The sequence below is a fragment of the Oryzias latipes genome, chromosome 17, assembly GCF_002234675.1.
Source record: "Oryzias latipes chromosome 17, ASM223467v1".
NCBI classification, from domain to species: domain Eukaryota; kingdom Metazoa; phylum Chordata; class Actinopteri; order Beloniformes; family Adrianichthyidae; genus Oryzias; species Oryzias latipes.
Genome location: NC_019875.2, coordinates 8,646,812 through 8,674,478, shown reverse-complemented (window position 1 = coordinate 8,674,478; position 27,667 = coordinate 8,646,812). Strand labels below are relative to the sequence as shown.

Below are 27,667 nucleotides of genomic sequence, written 5' to 3'. Positions count from 1 at the left end.
CGTTACAGTAATCTAACCTACTGGAGACAAACGCATTAATAAGTATCTCCAGGTCTGGCTTTGACACAATGTTTTTGATGTTGGCAATGTTTTTTCGATGGTAAAATGCTGGTGATGTTACTGACTTGATATGGCTGTTAAAGTTCAGGTCAGAGTCCATGATTACCCTTAGGTTTCTGACTTGATTTGAAGCTTTTAGAGACAGAGAGGGAAGGTAACTGCTAACTCTTTGTTTCTGTGGACCAAAGATGATGACTTCAGTCTTGTCTGAGTTTAGCTGGAGAAAGTTGTTTTGCATCCAAGCACTGATCTGTTGGATGCAACAACTAAGTGAATCCACTGGCCCATATTCTCCTGCTGTCCGTGATACATAGATCGGAGTATCATCTTCAAAGTTGTGATAAGATATGTTATTACTGCGAATTAACTGACCTAGTTGCAGCATGTAGAGGTTGAACAAAAGGGGTCCCAGGATTGATCCCTGGAGCACACCACAGTTTAAGGCCATGCAGTCTGAGACACCCCCCAATTTCAACAAAATATTTCCTGTCTTCTAGATAGGATTTGAAATAACTAAGGGCAGAGACAGAAACTCCAACCCAGTCTTGAATTCTGTGTAAAAGGATCTTATGATCAACAGTATCAAAAGCAGCGCCCAGGTCTAGCAGGATTAACCCTTGTGCTATCCTAGGCACTTTAACAATGGGAGTTGGGTCATCTAGACCCACTAGACAGTGCGCTGAACCTTTTTTTCTTCAATGCTTTGTGATCTGCACTGGTTTCCATGGGTTACATGAAATCTTTTCACCTTTGTCATGGTAGGGTGCACACGTCAATGTTTGGGTGGGGTCATCTAAGATAGCACAAGGGTTAAGACAGTGACTTTGCCAGTGTCAGTGTTTAGGCGGATGTCGTTAGTTACCTTGATAAGAGCGGTTTCTGTGCTATGATGGGGTCTAAAACCTGACTGGAAAACATCAAATGAATTATTTATTTAGAGAAAATCAGTGAGCTGTCTGTAAACAACTTTTTCAAGGACTTTCCCTAAAAATGGCAAGTTTTAGATGGGTCTGTTATTGTTCAATACTGTGACATCAAGACTGCTCTTCTTCAGGAGAGGTTTAATGACTGCAGTTTTTAAGGCCTCAGGAAATGTTCCAGATTGAAGTGACATGTTAACTATTTCAGTAATTGGTGCTGTTCAGTACAGGCTTTAGAAATCTGGTGGGTAACACATCGAGGCAGCATTTAGACGAACTAAGACAGGTGATGATCTCTTGGACAGTTTTGTCAGTTACAGGTATAAAGTGAGTCAGCTTAGAGTGACACAAGTAACTACCCAACAGCCACCCATGTTGGGTAGTTACTTGTGTTGTGGAGTTTATGGCTTTTTTAATGCCTTGAACCTTGTTATTCAAAAATACAGCAAACTCATTAGATTTAGATCTACAAACCAGTTCTAATGGCAGCTGTGCTGGAGGGTTTGTTAATTTGTTTACTGTTGCGAATAAGACACGAGAGTTGCTGCTGCAACTTTTAATGATTTCAGAAAAGTACCTTTCCCTTGTTCTGCATAAAATTTGGTTGTGATGTAATGGAGTCCTCCAGAAGCACACTCTCTGGACAGCCATGTGTTCAGCTGAAACAGCCGGCTAGAATTAAGTGACATCCCATCAATGTTAGGAAAAGAAGAGGTTGAATGCTTCAACCTCTACTTTGTCAATCTCTTCAAATAACTATATGAAGTCTTTTTTCAACTGTTCAGATTGTTTTTTTCTGATATCAGCAGCACCTACATGGATAATTTATCGTTTAAGTCCTTGGTACAAGACTTGAGATAAGAGTCCTGTAATCACTGGAACAGTAGAACTCAGGCAGCAAAAAGTTTGCATTCTTCAGTGTATCTCTGACCCTGACGTCTGGCAAAGATTTTCTTTCTGCCTGTGATTTGTTGTCAACATTATGATTCCTATTCGGCGAAATTGATCCAATTTCTCTTTGTTCTTTAAATTCACACTGTAATAGAGGTACAAATCTGTTTGTAATCTTTAATACAGATGTTATTGTCATGGTGCCCTGTCAGCGCTCCTCCCCCTCCCAGCTCTGCTTCTGACTCACAGCTGTGACTGCTCAACTCATCATGATCCTGCTCTTCTTAAGGAGACCCAGCTCCAGCATTCTTCGCTAGTTTGTTAACCCTGATGGTGCTTAGTCTCGTTAGCTCTACGTCTGGCCCCTTGTCTTGTTACTCCATGCTTACCTTGTTTTGCTATGCCTCAGGTCATTCATCCCACGAGAGTCACCAGAGTCTTCCACCACCTCGAGCAGAAGCTGAAAATCCAAGCGCTCCTCAAGAACTCCGGCCATGCCACAGCCAAACGCTCCAGCCACGCCACAGCCAAGAACTCCTGCCTCGCCGCAGCCAGGAACGCCAGCCTCGTCTTAGCCAAGTAAATCCTGCCACGCTGCTGACTATACGCTCCTGTCACGCCCCGAATCTTGGTCCTACGTCTCGATTCAACCAAGTCCTCACCACGAACTCTGAAAACCTCATCTTCGTCACAGTCTTGGCTGCATCACAACTCCAAGACTCACCACCCATCAAGATCCGCTGGCCTTTCAAAATAAAACTCATTACTTACCTTTCCACCTACATGCCTGTTACAGCATCTGGGTTCATCTCGTGTTCTGACCATGACAGTTATTTCGTCTTTCCGCTTTGGTTTAACCCGTAGTTCCTCCGCTCAAAGTTTAAGAAAGGACACATCATCATTACAGTCTATGTCACTGTTAGTTGTCTCATTTATAGTAATTGTAGGCTTTTTACCACCGGAAGGGTCTTGTGAAGCTCATTTTCAGTTTCTGAGGCAAATACTCGTGCTTGTAGTTTCTTTATTTCTTGTTGATAGATCTGACAGCGTTCACAGAAGGATTTTGTTTTTCTTCCTCTTCTGGACATGTCGTTGGTAGTCAAAAGAAAACCTTATCCTCCTGGGTGCCTTAGTTTCCCCTTGGAATGTATCTAGTTTTCCAGCACAAATCCGTTGTTTAAATCCAAACTCCACTTTACGTTATTGTTTCGTTAATGTTTTAATATTCTGCTTATCTGTGATGAAAAGACACAAGCTCTGCTTCGCTCTGCTCCGACACAGCTTGATTGGCCACCAGAAGGGGGCTAAGCAGACAGCCTTGAGGTGAGCCAATGTTGATGGTGAGAGCTGTGGAGAGATGGGGACTCCCTCTGACTCTCTGGACACAGTCAGAGAGGAAGTTTCTGATCCAACAGCAATGTCCAGCAGTTTTTTGTCAGTCTGTCTGGGAGTATAGTATTAAAAGCAGAGCTAAAGTCAATGAAGAGCAGTCTAGCGTAATTCCCCTGGTGTTCAAGGTTGGAGATGGTGGCGTGGAGGGCTGTAACAATGGCGTCGTCTGTCTGTATGCAAACTGAAATGGGTCAAATGCCGGTGGGAGGCAAGACAATATCGTTGAACCAGTTTCTTAAAGCACTTCATAATAACAGGAGTCAGAGCGACTGGCCAGTAATCATTGAGGCTGCTGTTTGAGGTATTTTTGGGCAGCGGGATGATTGTGGCTGACTTCAGCCATGGTGGGATGAAGCACTGGGACAGTGATGTGTTGAGGATCTTGGTAAAGACCACTGCCAGCTGGTCTGCACACTCCCTAAGAACCCTTCCGGTCACTCCATCTGGTCCGGCAGCCTTTCTGGGGTTCACTGCCTTCGCTGGCTCTTCACCTCGTGCTCTTGCACCTTAAAATCGGAGTTGACACAGTCCAGTGCTTGAGCTGTGGCTGCCTTGGGCCCTACTTCCTTCTTGAAGCGTGCAAAGAGATGGTTCAACTCCTCTGCGTAACGTCGCCCTCTGCCACTGTGATGTTGCTGGACTTGTAGTGGGTAAATTGCTGTACTCCCTGCCACATCTGCCGCTTATCCTTGTCATGGACATGGTCCTCAATTTTCCTCTTGAAAGATGCCTTGGACGCTCTGAGTCCTCTTTTCAGTTCACACACACACACACCTCACTGTGGTCACTTGTCTTTACTAAATAAAGTGTTTCCACACATTGGACTGTAATAATGGAAGATCAAATGATGATCATATTTTTGTTGCTCTCACATGTGTGTTGTCTGCTGTGATGCACTTGGTCATTTTTATGTTACAGCAAAATAAATCTACCATGTCTCAATCCAAATGGTGTTTGCCAATATCGATTGAAATCGCTTTATTTAATTTTGATATGATTTTATAATGCTATTGTAAGATTTGACTCAATTAACAACTAGCATCAAATAAATTAATCTGGTTGGATGAATCAATTTATTGATTAATCGATAAAGCCCTAGTATGCATTTAGTGCTATCAAAAAGAAGACGGATTACATCTTATTTAGCAAGAAGTCAATAAAGGTTTAAGTCAATTTTATTGTATTCTTAACAAATTGGTTGCAGGAAAAAGGTCACTTTTGAACAGTCATTTAACATAATGATAGAACTTTTAAAGTATATAAAATTGGCTCCAACTAGGAATAAAAGGTAAAAAATGAATAAACATGCTTGTTGTTTTAAATGAAGAGAGTTGTGACATTTGATGAAATCCTGTATTTACTTTAGATTTTCTTTTCTTTTCTTTCACCTTCTCTTGTTATTCAAATCTCCAGGTATTCTCTTTGCCAATATTTTCTTTAGATCTGCTGTGTCATCATGGGCGTAAACAACAGAAAGAAAGAAGCTGATTGGTTGAATTCACAATGAAAACATGATTGGAGGATCAGAGTCAAACTGGTTTGTGAGGAAGTGAAACTCACACAGTCTTTGAGTCTGAGAGGAGAAATGGCGCACAAAGGAGTCGATCTGGATCAAGAAACCTTCTGCTGTTCCATCTGTCTGGATCTGCTGAAGGATCCGGTGACTATTCCCTGTGGACACAGTTACTGCATGAAGTGTATCCAAGGATTCTGGGATGAAGCAGAGAAAATCCCCAGCTGTCCTCAGTGCAGGAAGACCTTCATACCGAGGCCTGATCTGGTAAAAAACACCATGTTAGCAGCTTTAGTGGATCAACTGAAGAAGACTGTCACTGGACTCCAAGCTGCTCCTGCTGATCTCTGCTATGCTGGACCTGAAGATGTGGTCTGTGATGTCTGCACTGGAAGAAAACTGAAAGCCATCAAGTCCTGTTTGATCTGTCTGGCCTCTTACTGTGAGAAACACCTTCAGCCTCATTTGGATGCAGCTGCATTCAAGAAACACAAGCTGGTGGAACCCTCCAAGAACCTGCAGGAGAACATCTGCTCCCATCATGATGAGGTGATGAAGATGTTCTGTCGCACTGATCAGAAGTGTATCTGTTATCTCTGCTCTGTGGATGAACATAGAGGCCACGACACAGTCTCAGCTGCAGCAGAAAGGACTGAGAGGCAGAGAGAGCTGGAGGAGAGTCAACAACAAATCCAGCAGAGAATCCAGGACAGAGAGAAGGAGGTGAAGCTGCTTCAACAGGAGGTGGAGGCCATCAATCACTCTGCTGATCAAACAGTGAAGGACAGTGAGAAGATCTTCACTCAGATGATCCGTCTCATCCAGAAAAGAAGCTGTGATGTGAAGCAGCAGATCAGATCCCAGCAGCAAACTGAAGTGAGTCGAGTCAAAGATCTTCAGGAGGAGCTGGAGCAGGAGATCACTGAGCTGAAGAGGAGAGACGCTGAGCTGAAGCAGCTCTCACTCACAGTGGATCACAGCCAGTTTCTGCTCAACTACCCCTCACTGCCACCACTCAGTGAGTCCACACACTCATCCAACATCAATGTCCGTCCTCTGAGATACTTTGAGGATGTGACAGCAGCTGTGTCAGAGCTCAGAGACAAACTGCAGGACATTCTGAGAGAGGAATGGACAAACATCTCACTGACAGTCACTCATGTGGATGTTTTACTGCCAGAACCAGAACCAAAGAGCAGAGCTGACTTCTTCAAATATTCACGTCAAATCACACCGGATCCAAACACAGCACACAGAGAACTGTTATTGTCAGAGGAGAACAGTAAGGTGACAGTGATGGAAAAACCTCAGTCTGATTCTGATCATTCAGACAGATTCACTGATCGATTTCAGGTTCTGAGTAGAGAGAGTCTGACTGGACGTTGTTACTGGGAGGTGGAGAGGAGAGGAAACTTTGTTGATGTAGCAGTCGCATACAAGAACATCAGCAGATCTGGAGATGAAAGTTTATTTGGTTTTAATGATAAATCTTGGGCATTATCTTGTTCTCCAAACAGATTCTCATTTTACCACAACGGCATAGAAACTTCCATCTCAGCTCGTGTTTCCTCCAGAGTAGGAGTGTACCTGGATCACAGAGCAGGTGTTCTGTCCTTCTACAGCGTCTCTGAAAGCATGACTCTCCTCCACAGAGTCCAGACCACATTCACTCAGACGCTCCATGCTGGACTGTGGCTGTTTGGTAATGATGGAGACACAGCAGAGTTTTGTAAACTCAAATAGTTCCTGGAAGAAGTGAAATGTTTGTTTTTAGTGATTTCTCTGCTTTGGATCATTTTGAACTAAACGTTTTAACTGTTATAATTCTGTGGAGTAATGTTTGTAGTCAGAAATAAAGAGAGAAATGAAAAATCTCTAGAATGTGGATTTGAGACATTTTTGAACAAGAATCTCAAAGTTTTTGGAGTAAAATCTGTTTTCTTGTTGTTTCTTTGAACTTTGGGATTTGACTGTTTGAATTCAAATTTCACACAAATGTTTTGTTCATGTTTTTGTGTTGTCATTTGAACTGAACATTAACATTTTGATGATTTCCGATTGAATATTTTGGTCTTAATTTCTTTTCTTTCTTTTTTTTTATTCTCTTCAGAGAAAAGTTTTGTCTGATCATTTGACAATAAAAACATCCAGTTTTTTTTGTCTTCATCCCGGGGTTTGTGTGAAATCTCATGAAGAAAAGTAGGAATGTCAGATAAATTCATCTAGACACCCTAGGCCCCCAGACCGGCTAGCAGGTATGGCCGCGGACACAGTTGCTGTCACCCCCTTCCTGTCACTCTCCTCTCAAGAGTCATATCCTATTAGTGGCAGCGCTTCTGCCACTCCAATCAGACATATTTGCGCATCAACCTCTCCTGCTAGACCTCAAGGGGGAGAGAGGTATGTAGTGGTGAGTGTGATAAGAGAGATATGGAAAAAAAACTCTAAGGGTCTTGAGCCACAACAAAAAGATTGGTTGTGGGAACTGCTGATGGAGTTTCAGGACTGTTTTGCCATGAATGATGAAGAGGTGGGGAGGACTGAGCTTGTGCAGCATGAGATTGACACAGGGGTCGCACGGCCTAATAAGTGCCGCCCGCATCAACTCCCGCTAGCTCGACAGCAGTCATGTGATGAGGCTGTGACCTAAATGCTGCAGGCAGACCTAATTGAACCTTCAGAAAGTCCATGGGCGGCAGCTGTGGTCATGGTCCCAAAGAAGGTGTCAGGTTGGCGGCTCTGCTCCGACTACAGGCTGCTGAACTCTGTGACAAAGAAGGACTCACACCCACTTCTGCGCATTGATGAGTTGCTGGACATTGTTTTAGGGTCCTCCTGGTTTTCATCCTTAGACCTCCGCAGTGGGTATTACCAGGTGCCTCTTGCCCCTGAGGCCAGAACTTATGTGAGGTTTGTGGCAGTTCAAGGTCCTTTGCTTTGGACTCTGTAATGCTCAGGCCACTTTTGCCAGACTGATGGACTAAGGTTCTGGCCGGTGTACCCAGCCAACAATGTCTAGTTTTTCTGAATGACATCCTTTTAAATGGCAGCTCCTTAGAAGCAGCTTTGGGTTCCTTGCAGCTGGTGCTGTCAAGAATCAGGACAGCTGGTCTGAAGTTGCATCCAGACAAATGCCACTTCATGCAGCGAGAGGTGTACTTTCTGGTACATAAGGTGGGAGGAGAAGGGATTGGTACAAGGAAGCAGAAGGTGCAGGCTGTTACTGACTGGCCCACTCCAACCACTCAGAAACAACTTAAGAGTTTTTCAGGCCTGGGGTCATACTACCATAGGTTTGTACAGGGTTTTGCCTGCACAGCCACGCTCTTGTTTCAGCTAATGCAAAATGACAGAGACTATGTATGGACTGAGGCATGCCAGGAGGCTTTCAGTTGCCTGCAGCGTGCTCTGAATGAAGCTCCAGTGTTGGCTCCGGCTGATCCCTCGTTACCCTTCATCGTAGACACAGATGCTAGCGGTATTGGGGTGGGCGGTTGTTGTCCCAGGCAGGGCCAGACGGTGAGCAGGAGGTCGCTTATTTCAGCCAGGGGTTTAACATGGATGACAGGCGGTAGAGAACTGTTAGCAGTGGTGCTGTTAATCAGACATTTCAAATATCACCTGTTTGGATTGAGATTCACAGTGAGGACTGATCACTCTGCCCTGCAGTGGCTCAAGATGTTCAAAGAGCCCATAGGGCAGGTAACCAGGTGGACTGAAGAGCTCCAAGCTTTCAACTTTAAGGTGGAGCATAGGGCTGGGGCACGGCATGCTATTGCGAATGCCCTCTCACGCCGATCATGTGCAGCAGATGATTGTTGGTTTTGTGAGAAGAGGGAGGCTAGAGAAAGAGAACTACAGGAGGGGATAAGGGCCATTCATTCATTCATTTTCTATTCTGTTTAGTCCCTTTTGGGGTCACGGGGCTTGGGCATGGAGGACTTTTGTCGTCAGTGCGACCCCTTCTTAGCCCACAAGGGTCCCTCAGGCCAGTCACATGCTTCTCTCCAACAATTTCAGGTGGGAGGGCCGATGGAGAGGGTGGCAGTGGACATCATGGGCCCGTTGCCACGCTCTGCTTAAGGTAACCGGTATGTTCTCTCTGCCATAGATTACTTTATTCAATAGCCAGAGGCATACTCATTGCCTGACCAAGAGGCAAGAAAGGTTGTGGACACCCTCCTGGAAGGCATGATTAGCCATTTTGGTGTTCTGGAGACCATAAACACCGACCAGGGCAGAAACTTTGAGTCCCGGGTGTTATCCCTCATCGTCTTGGCCGACGCAAGACTCGCACTACCCCCCTGAAACTGTAGAGTGGTGGTTGGTGGAAAGATTTCACCCCACTTAGGGGCAGCAACTGCAAAGCATCAATAGGACTGGGATGATCACCTGGGATGATCACCTTCCCCTGGTGCTCATGGCCTGATTCTGAAGACACGAGCCTAGGCACCGAGTGTGCCTGGAAACCTCTGGACTCTCCACATACCTTTGCTCGAGAACAACAGCGGAGTGCAGGTTGGAGACAAAAGCGTCATTATGATGTGAAAACACAAGGAAGACATTTTGTAGCAGGAGAGCCAGTAAGGGGTTTACAGCCAAGGGACGATGTCCAAAGCTCGACAGCCAGTGGATTGACCCTAGCAGGGTCCTAGAGAGGCTAGGAGAATTGTTTACAGGGTGCAGTGCAAGGGGAGAAAGGTGACTCTCCATAGAGACAGACTGGCTCCCTATCGGGGGACCACTGCGGCGCCCACACAGATGGCATCAGCTGGCCCCTCCTCACCGGTTTCTGCACCACTTCCCCTTGCTGCCCCTCCTGTTTCTCTGCCTCCCCTTTCAGCGACAGCAACACCAACCCCCTTTAACCCTGTCACCTCAACTGGGTAGGCTACTGCGAAAGAGGGAAGTTCTGAGCCAATTCAGAGACTTTGTTGCTCCCGTTTGGCAGTGAAAGTGGTTATTGGTGGGACCACCTGTTTTAGAGGGCAAGACTGCGCCCTGGTCCCACGGTAAGGTCTGGTGGTCTACCCAATCCGTCCCCAAAAAAAGGGGTTAATTAAAGATGACTGATGTTCAAGTCTTATGGTTTCTTTTTACTATTTGCATGTTCTTGTAAATATATTTTCCTTTACGCATTCCTGGTGTGCAATGTTGTGGGTCCGGCAACCTGTGTGTTACAATAGAACTGCAGGCGGCCTGCGTGCCACTCTTTCTGCCAGTTGCTGGTCCACAGTGTACGTCATTCAGTGGTGGGCTGGTGACTGGTGGAATGGAGGGTTGACCTGTGTGTGTATGCGTTGGGTGAACGTTCTCGCCTTGCTGAATAAAAGAGCTGGCTGCGCCAATTTGCTTGTGCTGTACCCATTTCGAAATAGAAACTTAATGAAGAGCTGTCTGACGTGTGTATTTGTAAAACAGGTTGTGTGCATTTCTGATTATTGAGACTGAAATAACTCCATAGACAACCACCCGACTAAGGAGCTAACAACGCATGCGAAAACATTTGTGTTGCAAACGCAAAAATATTTTTCTAAAGCAACAAAAAACAATAAATTAGTAAGCTAAAAATTAATTGAAAATTTAAATTTAAATTGAAAAAAAGGTTTTTGAAAGATAAAAAAGAAAAAAAATTGAAAGCAAAGAAGAAGTATCTGGAAGAAAATATGTAATGTTTTCTTTTGCAACTTAGAAAGTTTTGTGTGGAACTTGGTGGTATAAATATCACTCCATAGAACACCGCTTGATTTCACACATCAGTAAAGAATAATAATGAATCTGGTGAACACAATGTAATTGATTAGGCTAAAGCAGTTGAAGTTCAGACATTTAATCAGCTAAAGTAAACCAAATACATTTAATTGACGTCCACTTTAAGTAAAGTATTTTATGTGATTTATTGGGAACATTTTGCATTCATTTGGGAACGCAAAAGGAATGAATTGTAAGCTGCACTGATATGAAACAATCAGACCGGGAACTATTGTGTGTGGCATGTTCCTATAACGGTGGTTTTATATGAGCACCTCAGGTGCAATCTGAAGACAAGCAGAGATCATCGCGACTGCATTGTTGCTGTATGTTCTCTGTTGTCAGCGGCTCGGTATTCTTTAGAAAATCCTGGTAACATATGAAGTGAAGCTGCAGGGGAAGGTAATGGAAATGCCTTATTTGGACCATCTTTTAACCTGCAAAATCGATTTTTATTCCTGAACGCTGTCTGACAGGCCCATCTCGCCCCGAATTCAGTCTGGCAGGATAAACGCCGAATGTAAAGTAAGTTCTCTAGTATTTTATGTGTAAGGTATACTTTAGTTTATGTTTGTGATGATGTACAACGAATATACGAGTATTTCTGATACTATACAGTATCAGAAATTAATAGAGGACACGTAAATTGAACCGTCCGTCCATCGGGAAACGGAGGACGGTCTCTTCTGCGAAGTCCATAAATTCCAAAAAATAGACGCTTCTTCGGGCATCATCCTTCTTATGCTATGCTCGCTTTCGAAATAAATAACTATTAAATCAAATATATCAACGTTTAAATCGTTTTTGACAAGAAGCGGACTACGTGATAGGCGGTGTGGCGCGTTGTCATGGTAACTGTTGCAGAGCTCAGCTGCTGCATAGGAAAGAGGTATGCATATATATATATATATATATATATATATATATATATATATATATATATATATATATATATATATATATATATATATATATATATATATATATATATATATATGCTGCACGTTGTGTTAAGTGATTTAAAGCATCATTTCATAGAGAAATTTGACCTTGTTTTTTTTCCTGATTATAAAGCTAAAGTTTGTTTCAAAGAAACAAGGAGTCTCCTTGATTGTTTTTGTTGCAATCATTAATTGCGACAAATAAAAAATTTCTTTCATGAATTAACATAATAATTTATTAACACATATTCATTCAGGTTAAGTGGCCAGAGCTTCCTTTTCTTTTTAGATGTACATGATCACTTTTTATTAACAGTCTGCAGCCAATCAGAATCAGTCTTCACCCAGATTATGGGAGAAGTGAAAGTAAGAGTATAGTTACAGCATCTATTCTGTCCATTTGATTTTTCATAGTATTTTTTTATTAACAGGGAAAATAGTTTTATAACTGCATCATAAATCTGTTTACTAAAAAGTTACTTTTTAATAAAACTGGTTTATGATGTTTAACTCTAAAGCACTTAGGGATTTTAAAGCAAACTAAAAAAGAGCTAAAGTACTCCACTTTATTCAACATTAGCATGGATGGATTGAAACAGCTGTAATGATAGTCCAGGTAGAGGATCTGCCATTGTCTTTGTTTCTTAATACAATTAAGCAGTGGCTGTCTGTTGTTTTGTGTGCTACTCCATCCATTCTTTGGGGTCACAGGGATGCTTGAACCTCCTCAGCACTGTTGGGCAAAGGCGGGGTACACCCTGGACAGTATGCCAATCCATCGCAGGGCAGTGAACAAGTCATTGTGAATAAATCCCCTCCTTTCTGTACAGTGACATCAGAGATAAGCTTCTGATAACAGAGTCTCTGACCATCATTGCTCAGGAGCCTCTGGTGAAGGTTTGCTGCAAAGAGCAGCTCCAGTTGGTTGCTCTTGTGAAAGAAAGGATTTAGTTGTTCAGAAAAATGAGAAGCTCAACGGTTGATTCTTCAGCCTGAACAGTCAGTTTGCATGTTTTTCTTTATCCTCTTTTGTTTCTAAGACCCCAGATGTTCCACAGCAGTCTGTCTGGATGGAGGTTAAATGGCAGTTCAGTAACCAGGAGAAGAACTCCAGTCTGGACCAAGAGGAACCAGAACCTTCACAGATCAAAGAGGAACAGGAGGAACCATGTGTTCATCAGGAGGGAGAGCAGCTTGTTCAGAATCAGGAGACGGAGATGAAGGTGGAGTTTGAGTCTGAGTGTGAAAAAACATCCATAGTCTGTGAAGATCCCACGTTTGAGATCAAGGAGGAGGCCGACCATGAGTGCAGCCTGCAGAACATCATCAGGGTTCCTGTGATCAACTTACATAGAATAGGTATTTGAACTTGAACTTCCTGACAAAGTTTTTCCTAAATGTTACAGAAAAAAAAGTCAATTTTAGTCCAATAAGAATCTTTCTTTTTCCTCACAGATGTTTCACAGCTGCCCATCTTTAAGAGGGATGAGAAGAGGAGCTGCAACCAGAAACAGGAGGGAATCTGAGCCTCCACAGATCAAGGAGGAGCAGAAGGAGCTCTGCATCAGTGAGGAAGGAGAGCAGCTGGAACTGAAGCAGGAGAACGATGCTTTTATGATCACTGACACCAAAGCAGAACTAAGTGAGACCAAAGTTCTGGAAGTGAACAGTTATATCAGAACCAGCAGTCACACTGAGAATATAGACCACTCTCCCACATTAGAAAACCACAGTCTTACAGATGAAATCTTGATCAAATGTTGTGTTTGTGGGAAAACCTTCAGTCGTTCATTTGGGAATCTGTCCCAAATGCAGCATCAGGGTGTAATCCAATCTGGTGTGACACTAGGCCTTTGTGAATCCTGCAGAACCAGATTAAATCAAAGTTATTCTGGGACTGTCCAGGTTTTCAAAAAACACAGTAGCTTGGAAAATCACGTCAAAATACTCCCATCTGAAAAAGCTTGTAGCAAGACTCACAGTTTGACCAAACAGAAAAAGATTTGTGAAGCCAGGAGGCAACATTCTTGTAAAATATGTGGAAAAAATTTAAAACCAAATTCTTCTTTAAAGCGGCACATGAGGATTCACACAGGTGAGAAGCCTTTCATTTGTGGTACATGTGGAAAATGTTTCACATGGGGGGCTAATTTATCTGATCATATGAGATCTCACAAAGGTGAGAAGCCATTTACCTGTGACATATGTGGAAGAGGCTTCACACACAGGACTTATTTAGCTGATCACGTGAGAACGCACACAGGTGAGAAGCCTTATACTTGTAAAATCTGTGGAAAAATTTTTACACTTGCTCAAACTTTAAAGAACCACATGAGGATTCACACAGGCGAGAAGACTTTCACTTGTGACACATGTGGAAAATGTTTCACCTGGAGGGCCAACTTAGTTGATCATATGAGATCTCACACAGGTGAGAAGACTTTTAGCTGTAAAACCTGTGGAAAATATTACAAACATAGTAAAAATCTAAAGCACCACATGAGGATTCACACAGGTGAGAACATTTTCCCTTGTGACAAATGTGGAAAATGTTTCACATGGAGGGCTAATTTATCTGATCATATGAGATCCCACACAGACGACAAGCCTTTTATTTGTGAAACGTGTGGAAAACGTTACAAACACGCTCACACTCTAAACGTGCACATGAGGCTTCACACAGGTGAGAAGCCTTTTATCTGCAAAACCTGTGGAAAATGTTACAAGCATGTTCAAACTTTAAAGAACCATGTGAGGATTCACACGGGGAAGAATTCTTTCCCTTGTGATATTTGTGGAAAATCGTTCACACCGTTGTCTAAATTAACTGAACATGTGAGATCTCACTCAGGTGAGAAGCCTTTCACCTGTAAAAGCTGTGGAAAATGTTACAAACATAATAAATCTTTAAAGGACCACATGAGGATTCACAAAGAGGAGGGGCCTTTTGCTTTGTAATCTATGTGGAAAATGACCTAAAATTGTTTGTTTTTTTATAATCCCTCCAAGTTTTCATCATCAGAACTCAGTGGATTCATAAATAGTCTTTGTAAAATTCTTGTATTGGTTTGGTTTTTATTTCGTGAAATCTGTCATGTCATATTTGCCTTTAAAAAAAGTAGTGAGCGTGGTGTCTGAATAGCTTTTCAAATTCAGGGCACTAGATGGTGTCGCACTATATAGTTTTTCAGTAGTTAAGGGTTAGGGAGGGAACTCTGACAGCCAAAGTTGTACATATATGAGAAAACATGTACACGAATAAGAAAAAAATTGTACTTTTACAAGGAAAAAGCGGTGCTTTTTTCAAAACCTGCAGTCAAATATGAAGTTGGTTGTGTAAACCTCCATCCCCATTACATGCCGACTAAATCCATCGATGCACCCAGTAATAGTGATGCCATAAGGCTTTAGTTTATCTCAGGAATCAATGTACCAGAGTGAAGTTGGGCCTCACTTTACTGCCGCCGGAAAATCAGTCCTAGTGGGACAAGAATCTTCTTCAGTGACCTGCAAATTTTTTTCAATGTTCTGATGTTGACTGACTAAAAGATTTAGTAATAGTAATAATGGATTGGATTTATCTGCGCTTTTCCAGAAGCTCAAAGCGGTTGCAGTGTGTCCATTATTCATTCATTTCCTCATTCATAGTACTGTTGATGGTAACTACTGTTGTTGCCACAGCTGCCCTGGGGCAGACTAACAGTATTTCCTTGTTTGTGAAACCAATGCTTCATTCAGCATTGGCTCTCTACATGCACTCTATGTCTCTCATAATGAAACACAATATTGATTCTTGTTTTTGTAGCTGTTTTTCTTAGTAAACAGATTTTGCATCATAAATGTATGTACGTTTAAAATAAAGTTACCATTGTTTTTACTGCTCGCTCTTGAAAATATAAAAGTTTTGAAAGCCATGCTGTTCTTCTGTCTTTTCTCCAAGCCAACCAGCAGTTGAGCCGGGTGAGAAGCTATTGTCAAAAACAAGATGTCCAAGTGAAATAAAGCAATCTTTTGAAAGTGTTAACATAAATATGGAGTCCATGTGAATAACAGTTCTGAACTATACATTGTTCAGATCTGAACATCTGAATATTTACAAGCTGAGCATTTTCTATGTACTCTCTCAGTTAGCCTGTGACAAGACATGCCTCCTCCATGCTGCTGTAATCATCCTCATCCTCACTATCTGGCATTGGCCAGATGATCCTTTTCAATATTGCCTGAAAAGAAACCTCTCTCAAGGACCCCCACCTGAAAATATATATTTTGTTAATTTGAAGCCAATTAACTGCAAGTCCATAATTTGCTCTGCAGATCTTGGGAAAAGGATTGTGGCTAGGGCGGGGCGCTCTTTAATGGACTGAGTTTGATAAGTAAGATGAGGAGTTTTACCGAAAGAAGAAACAGATACACCGATAAGGGGCATCCCTGCCTTACCCCATGTTTTAAAAAAATCTAGAAGAAGTTCCGCCAGAGTTTTATAGAACTATTACTATTGAATTGTAAAGTTTGAACAGCATTGCAGAAGAATTGACCAAAGCCAAATTTGTTTAAAGCGGCAATAATAATATTGTGTTCTAAAGAATCAAATGCTTCATAAAAGTCTAGAAAAAGAATGATGGGTCGGCGGTACGATCCCCTCCAGCCAACTGTCGTTGTGTCCTTGGGGAAGACACCCCACCCTCCCTGCCTCCAGTGCAGCTCCACCGGTGTGTAAATGTGTATGATGGTCAGAGGGACAGCCACGCCTCTGTCAGTCTGCCCCAGGGCAGCTGTGGCTACAACAGCAGCTTACCGTCACTTAATCTGAATGAGTAGTGAAGGAAGAATGGACACAATGTCAGTGCGTTGAGCAGATAAATCCCAGATAAATGTAATTCATTAAGATGATGCTGAATTTGTTGACGCAAAATGAAAAAGAAAAAGCAATCCGCCAAACCATTTTTTCTTTTTCTTCTTCAACACCGCTCATTTTGTCACTTAATTATTAAGCATTTGGCTGTCTCTTTACTGCAGTATGAGCAGAAGATGAACAGCTTTTCATTATAATCTGCTGAAAGTCGCTGCAGCACCATAAACAGAAGTAAAAAGCTTCCTCTGTAAGTGTTACTGCCCTCAGTCGAATGGTGACTGCAGAGAAGCTTCTCCAAGCCGATCGCTGATCGTGTGTGCATCACTTGAGTCGCCTTTCTTCCACGGAAACTCAGCTGCATCTTCTTGACTTGTTGGAGTTCGTTTTCCAGCTTCCTCCACTTTTTGGTTTGAAATGGTTTATTTCAAGCAATTCAGTAGAAATAATACACAACAGCAATATAAACATCAGTTATACATTCATACAGTAACTAATCAAACTTAGGATAATTAGACATATTAATAAATATTGCTTGAAAGGGAGTGGGAGGAAGCGAACTTATATAATCCCACCCCGATTATACTATAACCATTTTATTACATGATTTATCAATATCCGGTTCCCAGTTTTTATCAGACAGAATAAAAATCATAAAATATCGAAAAAGCACATGACAAAGATGAATTACTTAAGTATTACGTCAAAAATAACTATTTTAGAAATCAACATGGCAAATGCAGATCAGTCATCTGAACTATATGCAGATTATGTTACTTATAAAAGCCATTCATATGAATAAAACATAATACTATATCAGTAAAGCAGACAACACTGTTTCAGGAATTTTCATAGCAAAATTTCATCAAGTATCAAAAGTTAAAAACATGTGCAAAATTATGCTACATTAGGCTTAGCCGACACTTGTTCCATAAAACTTTTCAGCGTTTCTTGAATAATGTCAAGAGTCTTTTTGAGGTCTTCATATTCTTGGGGTTTCTTCGGGGGCATGGTCAGCTGTCTTTTTTGAAAATCAACCTTTTAAGTAATTTGAAGATAGTTGTATTCGCAGAGAGGCACGCCACGCGTCCTGCCGTGTAACCCGGAACCGGAAAGCCAGTAATTTTTTTGGTTTGAAATGGTTTATTTCAAGCAATTCAGTAGAAATAATACACAACAGCAATATAAACATCAGTTATACATTCATACAGTAACTAATCAAACTTAGGATAATTAGACATATTAATAAATTTAATAAATTAATAAACTTTTGAACCATGGATTCATTCATCTGGAATTCTCTCGCAGCTGCTCCCATGTTTCTCTTTGTAGCTGATAGCTTGCAGTTTAAACTGCTGACAACATGAAATGGGAAGGCATTTTCTTCATCACGAAATCCCCTTTTATAGTCACCTGTGTGCTGGACACCTCTTAAATGAATCATTAAACTCACCTGTGGTTGAATGACACAAACAGAATTTTTGTTATGTAAATTTTCCAAAACAATGAACTTCAACCGTCCTAAAAATAATTTTAGTCAAACTTTTTACTTACCACAACATTCAGCTCTGCCTGCTCCCTCCTCAATTTTGGGTTTGTCAGTATCATCTGCCTGTCTTTGCTCCTCAAACGCGACACAAAGCATGCAATAAAGGGACTCTTTTACAGCACACTTATCATGCTTTAAATTATTTACATTATGCTTTTAAATATATTGAAAGTCAATTTAAATGCTATTGTTTAGTTTGGTTACTACTTGTGGTAAAATTGCACAATGTTCAAAGTGATATTAGTTTAATGGATTAAGCTATCTTTTAGTTAAATTATCAGTTAGGCTTTGAGTTATTTCTCCTTTACCATTTCCCATCTTCTGTTTTCGTAACCCTTGCACTATCCTATGACCCCACCCTTATATTGACGTGTTCTCCCTACCATGACAAAGGTGGATAAAGGTGGAGAGGATTTCATGTAATCCATGGACACCAGTTAGGTTCACAAATCATTGAAGAAAAAAGGTTCAGCGCACTGTCTAGTGGGTCTAGATGACCCAACTCCCAATGTTAAAGTGCCTAAGATAGCACAAGGGTTAAAAGAACATCCTTTCTTTTCTTTAACCTTTTTTTTTTTGCAGTCTGCCTGAGTGACACAGAGTGCTGATTCAGTAGTAACAATACTTTGATATTTTCCATCTACTTCATTAATTTTTATCAAACTCTGACATTCAAATGATCAATCCAAACACACCTGTTTAACAGGAGCAGTAATTCAATCTTTGTCCACATAGTGGTAGCAAAGTACCATCAATGACATCACAAACCTGCTGCAACCATTACAAAATGTAAATTCTTGTTTTCAGTATCAGTGATGTAACAGATCAATGAGTTAAAGTGAAAAATTTGAATTAAAGATTTTCCTTTCATGGTAATTCAGCTTTTCTCTGTTTAGGAAACACAGATGTTACAAGACTGTTTGATGGTGAACAGAACATTTGACTCCTCCCACTTCCCAAACCTTGTTAGAGAACCACATGTTTCTGATGGTGGGTAAGATCCACAAAAACAACATGAATTTATTATTCAATAATTGTTTAAACAAAAACAAAAATGAGGAAAACAACGTTAAAAAATCTATATCCAATTTGAATTTTTTAAACTGTGACAGGTGACAACAGTATTGGTGTCACGTTCTTCCACCTGAACAGAATAACTGAGAGATGGACACTTATTTTTCCAGGTGGGAAATTCATCCATTTAAAATGATTGTTTAGAATGATTGTTGATGAGATCCAGCAGGGGGCCTGTCTCAGAAAGGAGGTACAACCAACTCTGAGGTTAAACTTGAACTCTGAGTTGGTCAATCGAGAGATTAACAACTCTGAGTTTTCTGTTTCAGAGAAGCTGATCGGAGTTAGGTCAATCAATTCTGAGTGGACTGATTCGGAGGTGAGCGTGAGCACCGCAACTATAAGAAGCCATTATCAATGGAGCGCAGATATTACGAGTCACCATGGCAACCGTGGAAAAAAAGAGGTCTGCGTATTTTTCGCCAGCTGAACTTGACGTGCTGCTGCAGAGTTACAGTGAATATGAGCACATATTCCAGAAGAAAAGCAACACCGCTGCATCTGCAAAACAGAGACAGTTAGCGTGGGAAAACATAGCTGCTCAAGTTAATGCGCAAGTTTGCATTTAAATCATTGTTATAAAATATTGGCTGTAATATCTTTTTAAATAGCGTAAGGTGTGAAATAAAAAATGGCGATATTTAGGTGTACTTTTGAAGTGTCATTCCTGGTGTAATTGCATGAAATGCTGCATAGTGTACAGAACCAATCGGGGGGGGGGGGGGGGGGGGGGGGAATGCATTTGACGTCGGTAATGTTTAGAGGACTTTTTTGTTAGCCTTCCCCTCTTGCAAACGTTGGTCAGTTTAATATTAATACATGCAATTGTGTTTTTAAAAGTGAACTTTTGTCTACCCTTGTATTGATCAAGTGGTATAGGTTTATATGGGATTAAGAAAGTAAGCAGTGCTAGCAAATTGTGTTTCCTAAAAGTAATTGTTACATTAATCTAATTCGATGTCCCTGATTTCATTTTCATGTAGATGCAATCCTGCAGGAATTAAAAGAACATGGCAGCAGCTAAAAATGAAGTATAAAAACATAATTCAATCAGGTCAAATGTGAGCATGTCATGGATGTAGGCTTTGTTGACAATATTTGACATAAGAAACATCTACATAGCAATACATATCTAATGTTGTTTTCATTGTATATATGTAATTGACTGCAACGAAAAACGGTAACGCTCAAACAAAAACATATGGGAAATGACAAAAAATCGAGTCTAGGTCTCAAAATTCTCGCACGACGTAAATGTAATTCTCTACGAATTAATGCAGCCTCCTCGTCTATTGGGTCCTCCAAAAAAGGACAAGCCATTCTTGTCACTTGTCTCTGTGTGACGGAAATGTGGGCAATGAAGGTTGAAGCGAAATATAGTGCTTCGTCTTTAAAAAGGGGAGGGGACCGGCAGAAACTTCGAGTTTGGAGAATAAAACCTGCTCCCGACCAGGTTAGGTTCACAGCATAAGTAACCATGGACACTGACTCAGAGTATAAGTTACCTCTCTTTCAGAAACGGGTTTGACTTACTCTGTTTACTCTGGTTAAACAAACCTCCCATTCTGAAACAGAAAACCCAGGGTTTCCCTGATTTCCGGGTTTATGAACTCAGAGTTTACACTTAACCTCCTTTGTGAAACAGGCCCCTGCTCCCGACCAGGTTAGGTTCACAGCGTAAGTAACCATGGACACTGACTCCGAGTATAAGTTACCTCTCTTTCAGAAACGGTTTGACTTACTCTGCTTTCTCTGATTTAACAAACCTCCCATTCTGAAACGGAAAACCCAGGGTTTCCCTGATTTCAGGGTTAACGCACTCAGAGTTTACACTTAACTTCCTTTCTGAAACAGGCCCCAGGGGGGTATTCCAGGAAGCATGTTATGCTAGCTCCCATGATAAGTTTGAGGCTAAGGAAGTTGATAACCTCAGTTTTCGGTTCCAGAAATGGAGGTATGTTTCAGGGTATGTCAAGTTGCCATGGCAACTCATGCTCTGAACATAACCTGGTCCGGAGAAGGTTTAGTTGAAGCTTAGTTTGTTTACAGAGAGGTGAAGCAGCATGGCGTGTCCATTTGAAGATGATTTAGTGGATGAAGAAGCTCAGATAATACTTTTTCCACCATGAGAGGGTGATAAGACCACATATGGATGTTGGAAAGATAAACCTTTTTTACTTTGATCTAACTTAATTATTTGCTTCAGTTAAGATAAATCATTTTTTGTTAAATCACCTTAAAAATAACACGTAGTTTCAGACAATTATTTTACTTTCATTCAAATTAATTCAATTAAGTAAGTGTAACTTTGGTGCTGCTGTTAGATCTGCACCGCAAGGGATTGTGGGATACCATTTCCTTTGCCTATCTGGACGGATTTTGGTTTAAGTGTGGGTTTTTGACCAAATGTGTTTAGTTGTTTAGCTGTTTTACTGTGTTTTGCCATGTTTTACCGAGTTATTTTGTCCTTTTGTGATTATGTCTCTGCACCATGAGTGAGAGTGAAGGAGGGGATGATGAGTTTATATAGCCCCCCTACCATGAATTCCTGTTATTACAATAAAGGAAAATTCTTTAATGAATCTAAGCGGAACGTTTATTTTTTCCCCGTCTTTTTTATTGTTGTAAAAATGAGCATATCTGCCGGCTCATACTTAGAGCATATGAGAGATCAAGAAATATAATTAATTAAGATGGAAAAAATATTAATTGAATTGGATTAATATGACAGTTAGATAAATACATAAATTTGAGTTGTATAAACAATTATTGAGTTTTATAGACGTAAGAAATTAGGTTGAATAAATTTAACTCAATTATTTGTTACCAATAGAAGTAATTTTGAGTTGGCAAAATTGGATAAGTTATATATATATATATATATATATATATATATACATAATGTGACGCATATATATATATATATACATAAATATATATATATATATATATATATATATGTATATATGCGACACAAGGAAAATGGAAATAAGATCAGAAACTCGTGCGTTTACTTTGTCTGTTCTTTTTCTACAAGCAGAAACTCTTTCTTTTGCTGATGCAGCCGTGTTACTTTTTTGATGGTCGTATAATCTTCATACGGCGTCATTAAAATCTCAGACTCCGTCTCACTGAAGTATAGCGCTTTCTTCTTTTCTCCACGCGTTGCCATGATGACTCTGTAAATCGGCGATCCATTGAGAATGTCCTTATGTACGTGCACGTGCATTAACCCAGGGTTACCAAGTTGGGCGTAATTACGCCAACTCATAATCGGTCTTTTGGAACAGACTTACCCAGAGTAATCAAGTTCAGGCGGATTTCAGCCAGAGTTCAGGGTTAAAGACAGGCTAGTTTAAACATGCTTCCTGGAATACCCCCCAGACCAACTGCGTATACTGTAAATAAAGATGCTTTTGTGATCTGTTTTTACTATTTTCAGCTTTTTCTAAATTATTTTTCTATTTTCTAATAAAGGAAGAACGTTTGGTCTTTCATTGATTCATGGTGGAGCGTGCATGTCGGGTATTAGTCCAGTGAGAGAAGAATAAAAACAAAATTTAAACCGCAGAAAAACTGGACAATAAGTTGAACAAAACTATCTTTGCTGCTCTGTTGTTTGCAGTTTATCCATTAAAAGATTTTAGGGCCTGCTAGAGAACTGGTGAGGATGAGGAGAAAGAAGAAGAATGCTTCCCAGAAGAACTCTGTAGACTAGCAGAGTACCTTTAATCTTTTATTGAAAAGTTTATTTTGTGTTTTAAGAGGGAAAAAACAAAAAAATAACTTTAGCTGTTTTAAAGACTAGTCAAGAATAAACCTGTTTTTATCATTTAAAACTTTCACATAAATCCAAATATATTTAAAAAAAGAAATTCTGTCAAAGTCAAAGAGAAAATTGACTCAATATCTCTGACTCCCATCAATACGTCAGAGGTGATTGGGTGCTGGTTCACTGTACTTATGGCGTCTTGCAATCTGAATGGGGGACTGAGGTCTCTAACCCCAGTCCTCAAGGACCAATCTTAAGTTTCTTTTTTTCTCTGTCCTGCCATTGCTGTTTTTCTACCATGATGTTATTTTGTCTGGAGGTCCAGCCTTCCTTTGAATGTGTAGCTTCTGGATGGTTGATGTTCCATCATGATCCTGCAGCCAACATTTGGATGAAAACACTGAATTTCCAGCACGATGGCGTCCAACTCTTCATCTCCAACTGAAGAATAGCTGTCAGATTTCCTACACATTAAAGTGGTTCACATTAAACAAAAGAAAATGTCATGCTCGGCAGACCCAGGGGCGAGGAATCAGCGGAATCGTCACCGGAGGAAAGATCTGCAAGACGTCGAGATGAAGGTAAATTTTTCTTCTGTGGTAATATTGAGTGGAGATATTGATGAGGCGGAATGTAGTGGAGCTTGGTGCTGGAGTGAGCGTGGTTTGGCGTAGTATGAGGCTGAAGTGGAGCTTATAGAGTTGAGGAGGCTGGTGTCGAGGCTTGGCAGATGGCTTGAGCAGGTAGGTGGACTTTAAGATGAGGAGCGTGAGACTGAACCCAGATCGACACTTGTGGAGATGAAGTTCTATAGACAGAGTGAAACCGTGAATGAGACAAATGCAAAACTTTCTTGGCTTGAGAGAACATTTGACCATGTACTGCACCATAGAGAGCAACGAACTGGCGATGAATACTGGACTGCGGCCACCGTAAATACAGGAGCAGGAAATGAGGTAAGTGCCGACAGCTGGGTCCAATCTGTGAAGATAGCAGAAAGGGGAAGTGGGAGGAGAAGACTCCTGGAGGTACCGTGACAGAAAAAACGCTTTAAAGATACATTTGATTTATTTTAAATTGATCAAATATTTCTGACTTTTGTTAAAACAGTGTTTTGTTAGTTTTTCGCTAATTGTCTTTTCATCTAAATGATCCAACTAAAATATAGAATGTTTTCATCTGTTTGGACAGAAACAAGACGACAGTGAGATCAAGTTTTCCATTAAACTGTAATATAACAAACCGTAACTGGTTGAATAAAAAGATCAACAAATTTGAATATCTTATAAAGATGGGGATCTCATAACATGTCTGTTACTCTTTGGCGTTTCTGCTTCATCTGTAATCTTTACCTTCATTAAATGATGTTTTTGACCATTTAAACCATAAGATATAAACTGTTTAAATAAACTGCATCAAAAAACAAAAGTAAAAAATAAACTTCATAATATGTTAATAAAGTGTCAGCGTCATTTAAAATGAAATCTTACTAGAAGATAAATTATTTCTATTTCCAAATTAGTAAACACAACATTTGTTGATAACAATGACGAACTTTGTACTTTGTCTCTTTAATGATTTTTGAGTGACAGTAAAACCCCAAAATGTTTGAGTTTTATTAGTAGATCTGCTGAAAAAGAACAATTTTGATGTCTTGTTTTATTTATTTTTTTTAAAGTTAAATAGCCACTTTCTCTAAAGTTCTCCTCTTCCTGATCTGGAGCTCCTCCTCTGTCATGATGGGCGTGACCAAAAGGAAAAGAAAAAAAGAGGCTGATTGGCTGAACTCAAAGTACAAAACACCTGATCAACGGATCAGAGTCAAACTGGTTTCTGAGGAAGTGAAAGTCTCATAGTCTTTGTGTCTGAGAGGAGAAATGGCGCAGAAAGGAATTCATCTGGATAAATAAACCTTCTGCTGTTCCATCTGTCTGGATCTGCTGAAGGATCCGGTGACTATTCCCTGTGGACACAGCTACTGCATGAAGTGTATTCAAGGATTCTGGGATGAAGAGGAGAAAATCCCCAGCTGTCCTTAGTGCAGGAAGATCTTCATACCGAGGCCTGTTCTGGTGAAAAACAACATGTTAGCAGATTTAGTGGATCAGCTGAAGAAGACTGGACTCCAAGCTGCTCCTGCTGATCTCTGCTATGCTGGACCTGAAGATGTGGTCTGTGATGTCTGCACTGGAAGAAAACTGAAAGCCATCAAGTCCTGTTTGATCTGTCTGGCCTCTTACTGTGAGAAACACCTTCAGCCTCATTTGGATGCAGCTGCATTCAAGAAACACAAACTGGTGGAACCCTCCAAGAACCTGCAGGAGAACATCTGCTCCCGTCATGATGAGGTGATGAAGATGTTCTGTCGCACTGATCAGAAGTGTATCTGTTATCTCTGCTCCGTGGAAGAACATAAAGGCCACGACACAGTCTCAGCTGCAGCAGAAAGGACTGAGAGGCAGAGAGAGCTGGAGGAGAGTCAACAACAAATCCAGCAGAGAATCCAGGACAGAGAGAAGGAGATGAAGCTGCTTCAACAGGAGGTGGAGGCCATCAATCACTCTGCTGATCAAACAGTGAAGGACAGTGAGAAGATCTTCACTGAGGTGATCCGTCTCATCCAGAAAAGAAGCTGTGATGTGAAGCAGCAGATCAGATCCCAGCAGCAAACTGAAGTGAGTCGAATCAAAGATCTCCAGGAGGAGCTGGAGCAGGAGATCACTGAGCTGAAGAGGAGAGACGCTGAGCTGAAGCAGCTCTCACTCACAGAGGATCACAGCCAGTTTCTGCTCAACTACCCCTCACTGCCACCACTCAGTGAGTCCACACACTCATCCAGCATCAATTTCCGTCCTCTGAGATACTTTGAGGATGTGACAGCAGCTGTGTCAGAGCTCAGAGACAAACTGCAGGACATTCTGAGAGAGGAATGGACAAACATCTCACTGACAGTCACTCATGTGGATGTTTTACTGCCAGAACCAGAACCAAAGAGCAGAGCTGACTTCTTGAAATATTCACGTCAAATCACACTGGATCCAAACACAGCACACAGACGACTGTTACTGTCAGAGGAAAACCGAAAGATAACATTCATGGAAAAACCTCAGTCTGATTCTGATTATTCAGACAGGTTTACTGATTATCTTCAGGTTCTGAGTAGAGAGAGTCTGACTGGACGTTGTTACTGGGAGGTGGAGAGGAGAGGAAAACACGTTTATATAGCAGTCGCATACAAAAACATCAGCAGATCTAGAGATGAAAGTGGATTCGGTTGTAATGATAAATCTTGGTCATTAGATTGTTCAACACACAATTTATCATTTCACCACAACAGCATAAAAACCTCCATCTCAGCTCCTGTTTCCTCCAGAGTAGGAGTGTACCTGGATCACAGAGCAGGTGTTCTGTCCTTCTACAGCGTCTCTGAAAGCATGACTCTCCTCCACAGAGTCCAGACCACATTCACTCAGCCGCTCCATGCTGGACTGAGGTTGGGTTTTGTTGTTGGAACCACAGCAGAGTTCTATAAACTCAAATAGTTCCTGAAGTTTATGAATGTTTATTTTTAGTGATTTCTCTGCTTTAGATCATTTTGAACTAAACATTTTAACTGTTAATATTCTGTGGAGTAATGTTTGTAGTCAGAAATAAAGAGAAACGGAAAATCTCTAGAATGTGGATTTGAGACATTTTTTGACATGAATCAAAAAATGTTTGGAGGAAAATCTGTTTTCTTCCTTTTTTGAACTTTGGGATTTGACTGTTTAAAATAAAATTTCTCACAAATGTTTTGTTCCTGTTTTTGTTTTGTTGTCATGTGAACTGAAGGAAGCTGCAAGGGTGCCGAGTTCATGTTTACAGTAGAAACATCTTTGTCAGTCAGCCAGTCTGTGTCCTTTTGACTTTTTTGACTTTGTGCAGTCAAATGAGAAGTTTTCCTGAAAATTTGCTCCAAGCAGAACAGGCCAAAAGCAGTTTTTAGATTCTGATCATTCTGATCCTCTTTTCAGAGAGTCCTGTTTTCAGGCTGTGGGCTTTAACCCTTGTGCTATCCTCACTTTAACATTGGGAGTTGGGTCATTTAGACCCACTAGAAAGTGTGCTGAGCCTTTTTTCTTGTGAACCTCACTGGTGTCCATGGATTACATGAAATCTTTCCTGCTTTTATCCACCTTTGTCTTAGTAGCGAGAACACGTCAATGGAAGGGTGGGGTCATCTAAGATAGCACAAGGGTTAAATCCATGTTATTCCAGCAGCTGCAGAAAACAACGGAAAGGTGCATTACTGCCATCTACTGGAGAGGATCAGGAATCAGGATTCTAATCTCTCTTTCTACTTAAAATGAGGACTTTGATTGGTTCCAACAAGAAGAGTTGATCAATCAGTTCAAAGTTCAAAGTGTGGTCAAATTTTCTTTCATAAAGTAACTGTATGCTCTGTTTACGCAATTGTTGCTGTTTTATTGTAAAGATATAACACATGTACAGTAGGTGGCACTTATACATCAAAATCTTTGGTTTCGAAAGGCGTGAAGAATAAACCTTTATGTGGCAGTATGGTTGCTCGGCACAGTACATAAGTAAATGTCCAAATAAACTCTTCAAGTATATGTAGATACCGCAGTTGTTTTGGTGAAAATAAATGCAACCACTGTTCCTCATGGTGACGCTTAGCTAGCTTAAAGTCTATAAAAATTAACTTTCAGCCAAAGAAAAATAAATTGATTAATTTCCACTTGTAGTGTTGTTTAAATGGTTTTAATCCACATGTTTTAATTGCGTTCTCTGTTTGCTGAAAAACAGCTGATTTTCTAACTGTTAAATCCACTCCAAACTAATTCACAAACCCATAACCATTTCTTACTTTTTTCAATTTATTTGACAACTATTGTTCATATTAGTTTAATTTGGATTTTATTTTTCCCTGGGAAATTGATAAAGATCAAAATTAA

The 27,667-nt window shown here is 40.7% G+C and overlaps 2 protein-coding genes and 1 pseudogene across 3 annotated transcripts; all 3 read left to right on the top strand.

Moving 5' to 3' along the window:
* Positions 1 to 4,827: 4,827 nt before the first annotated feature.
* On the top strand, positions 4,828 to 6,835 carry LOC111949099 (E3 ubiquitin/ISG15 ligase TRIM25-like). Its single transcript, XM_023965463.1, has one exon. It carries the CDS (start codon positions 4,849 to 4,851, stop codon positions 6,517 to 6,519), a length of 1,671 nt encoding a protein of 556 aa, XP_023821231.1. The 5' UTR covers positions 4,828 to 4,848; the 3' UTR covers positions 6,520 to 6,835.
* A 3,957-nt stretch (positions 6,836 to 10,792) lies between these two features.
* Positions 10,793 to 15,382, top strand: LOC105356133 (zinc finger protein OZF-like). Of its 2 annotated transcripts, none has more exons than XM_020711305.1 (4): positions 10,793 to 10,853; positions 11,004 to 11,052; positions 12,509 to 12,827; positions 12,924 to 15,382. In XM_020711305.1, exon 4 carries the CDS (start codon positions 12,924 to 12,926, stop codon positions 14,424 to 14,426), a length of 1,503 nt encoding a protein of 500 aa, XP_020566964.1. In that variant the 5' UTR covers positions 10,793 to 10,853; positions 11,004 to 11,052; positions 12,509 to 12,827; the 3' UTR covers positions 14,427 to 15,382. The 2 variants fall into 2 exon arrangements, with proteins under 2 accessions (XP_020566964.1, XP_020566963.1); XM_020711304.2 differs by having other exon boundaries at positions 10,800 to 10,929.
* A 9,207-nt stretch (positions 15,383 to 24,589) lies between these two features.
* LOC111946308 lies at positions 24,590 to 26,467 on the top strand (annotated as a pseudogene).
* The last annotated feature ends 1,200 nt before the right edge of the window (positions 26,468 to 27,667 follow it).

Bases quoted from the DNA above. Each gene is read 5' to 3' on its own strand.
- LOC105356133 (XM_020711305.1), top strand. From the start codon at position 12,924: ATGTTTCACAGCTGCCCATCTTTAAGAGGGATGAGAAGAGGAGCTGCA.
- LOC111949099 (XM_023965463.1), top strand. From the start codon at position 4,849: ATGGCGCACAAAGGAGTCGATCTGGATCAAGAAACCTTCTGCTGTTCC.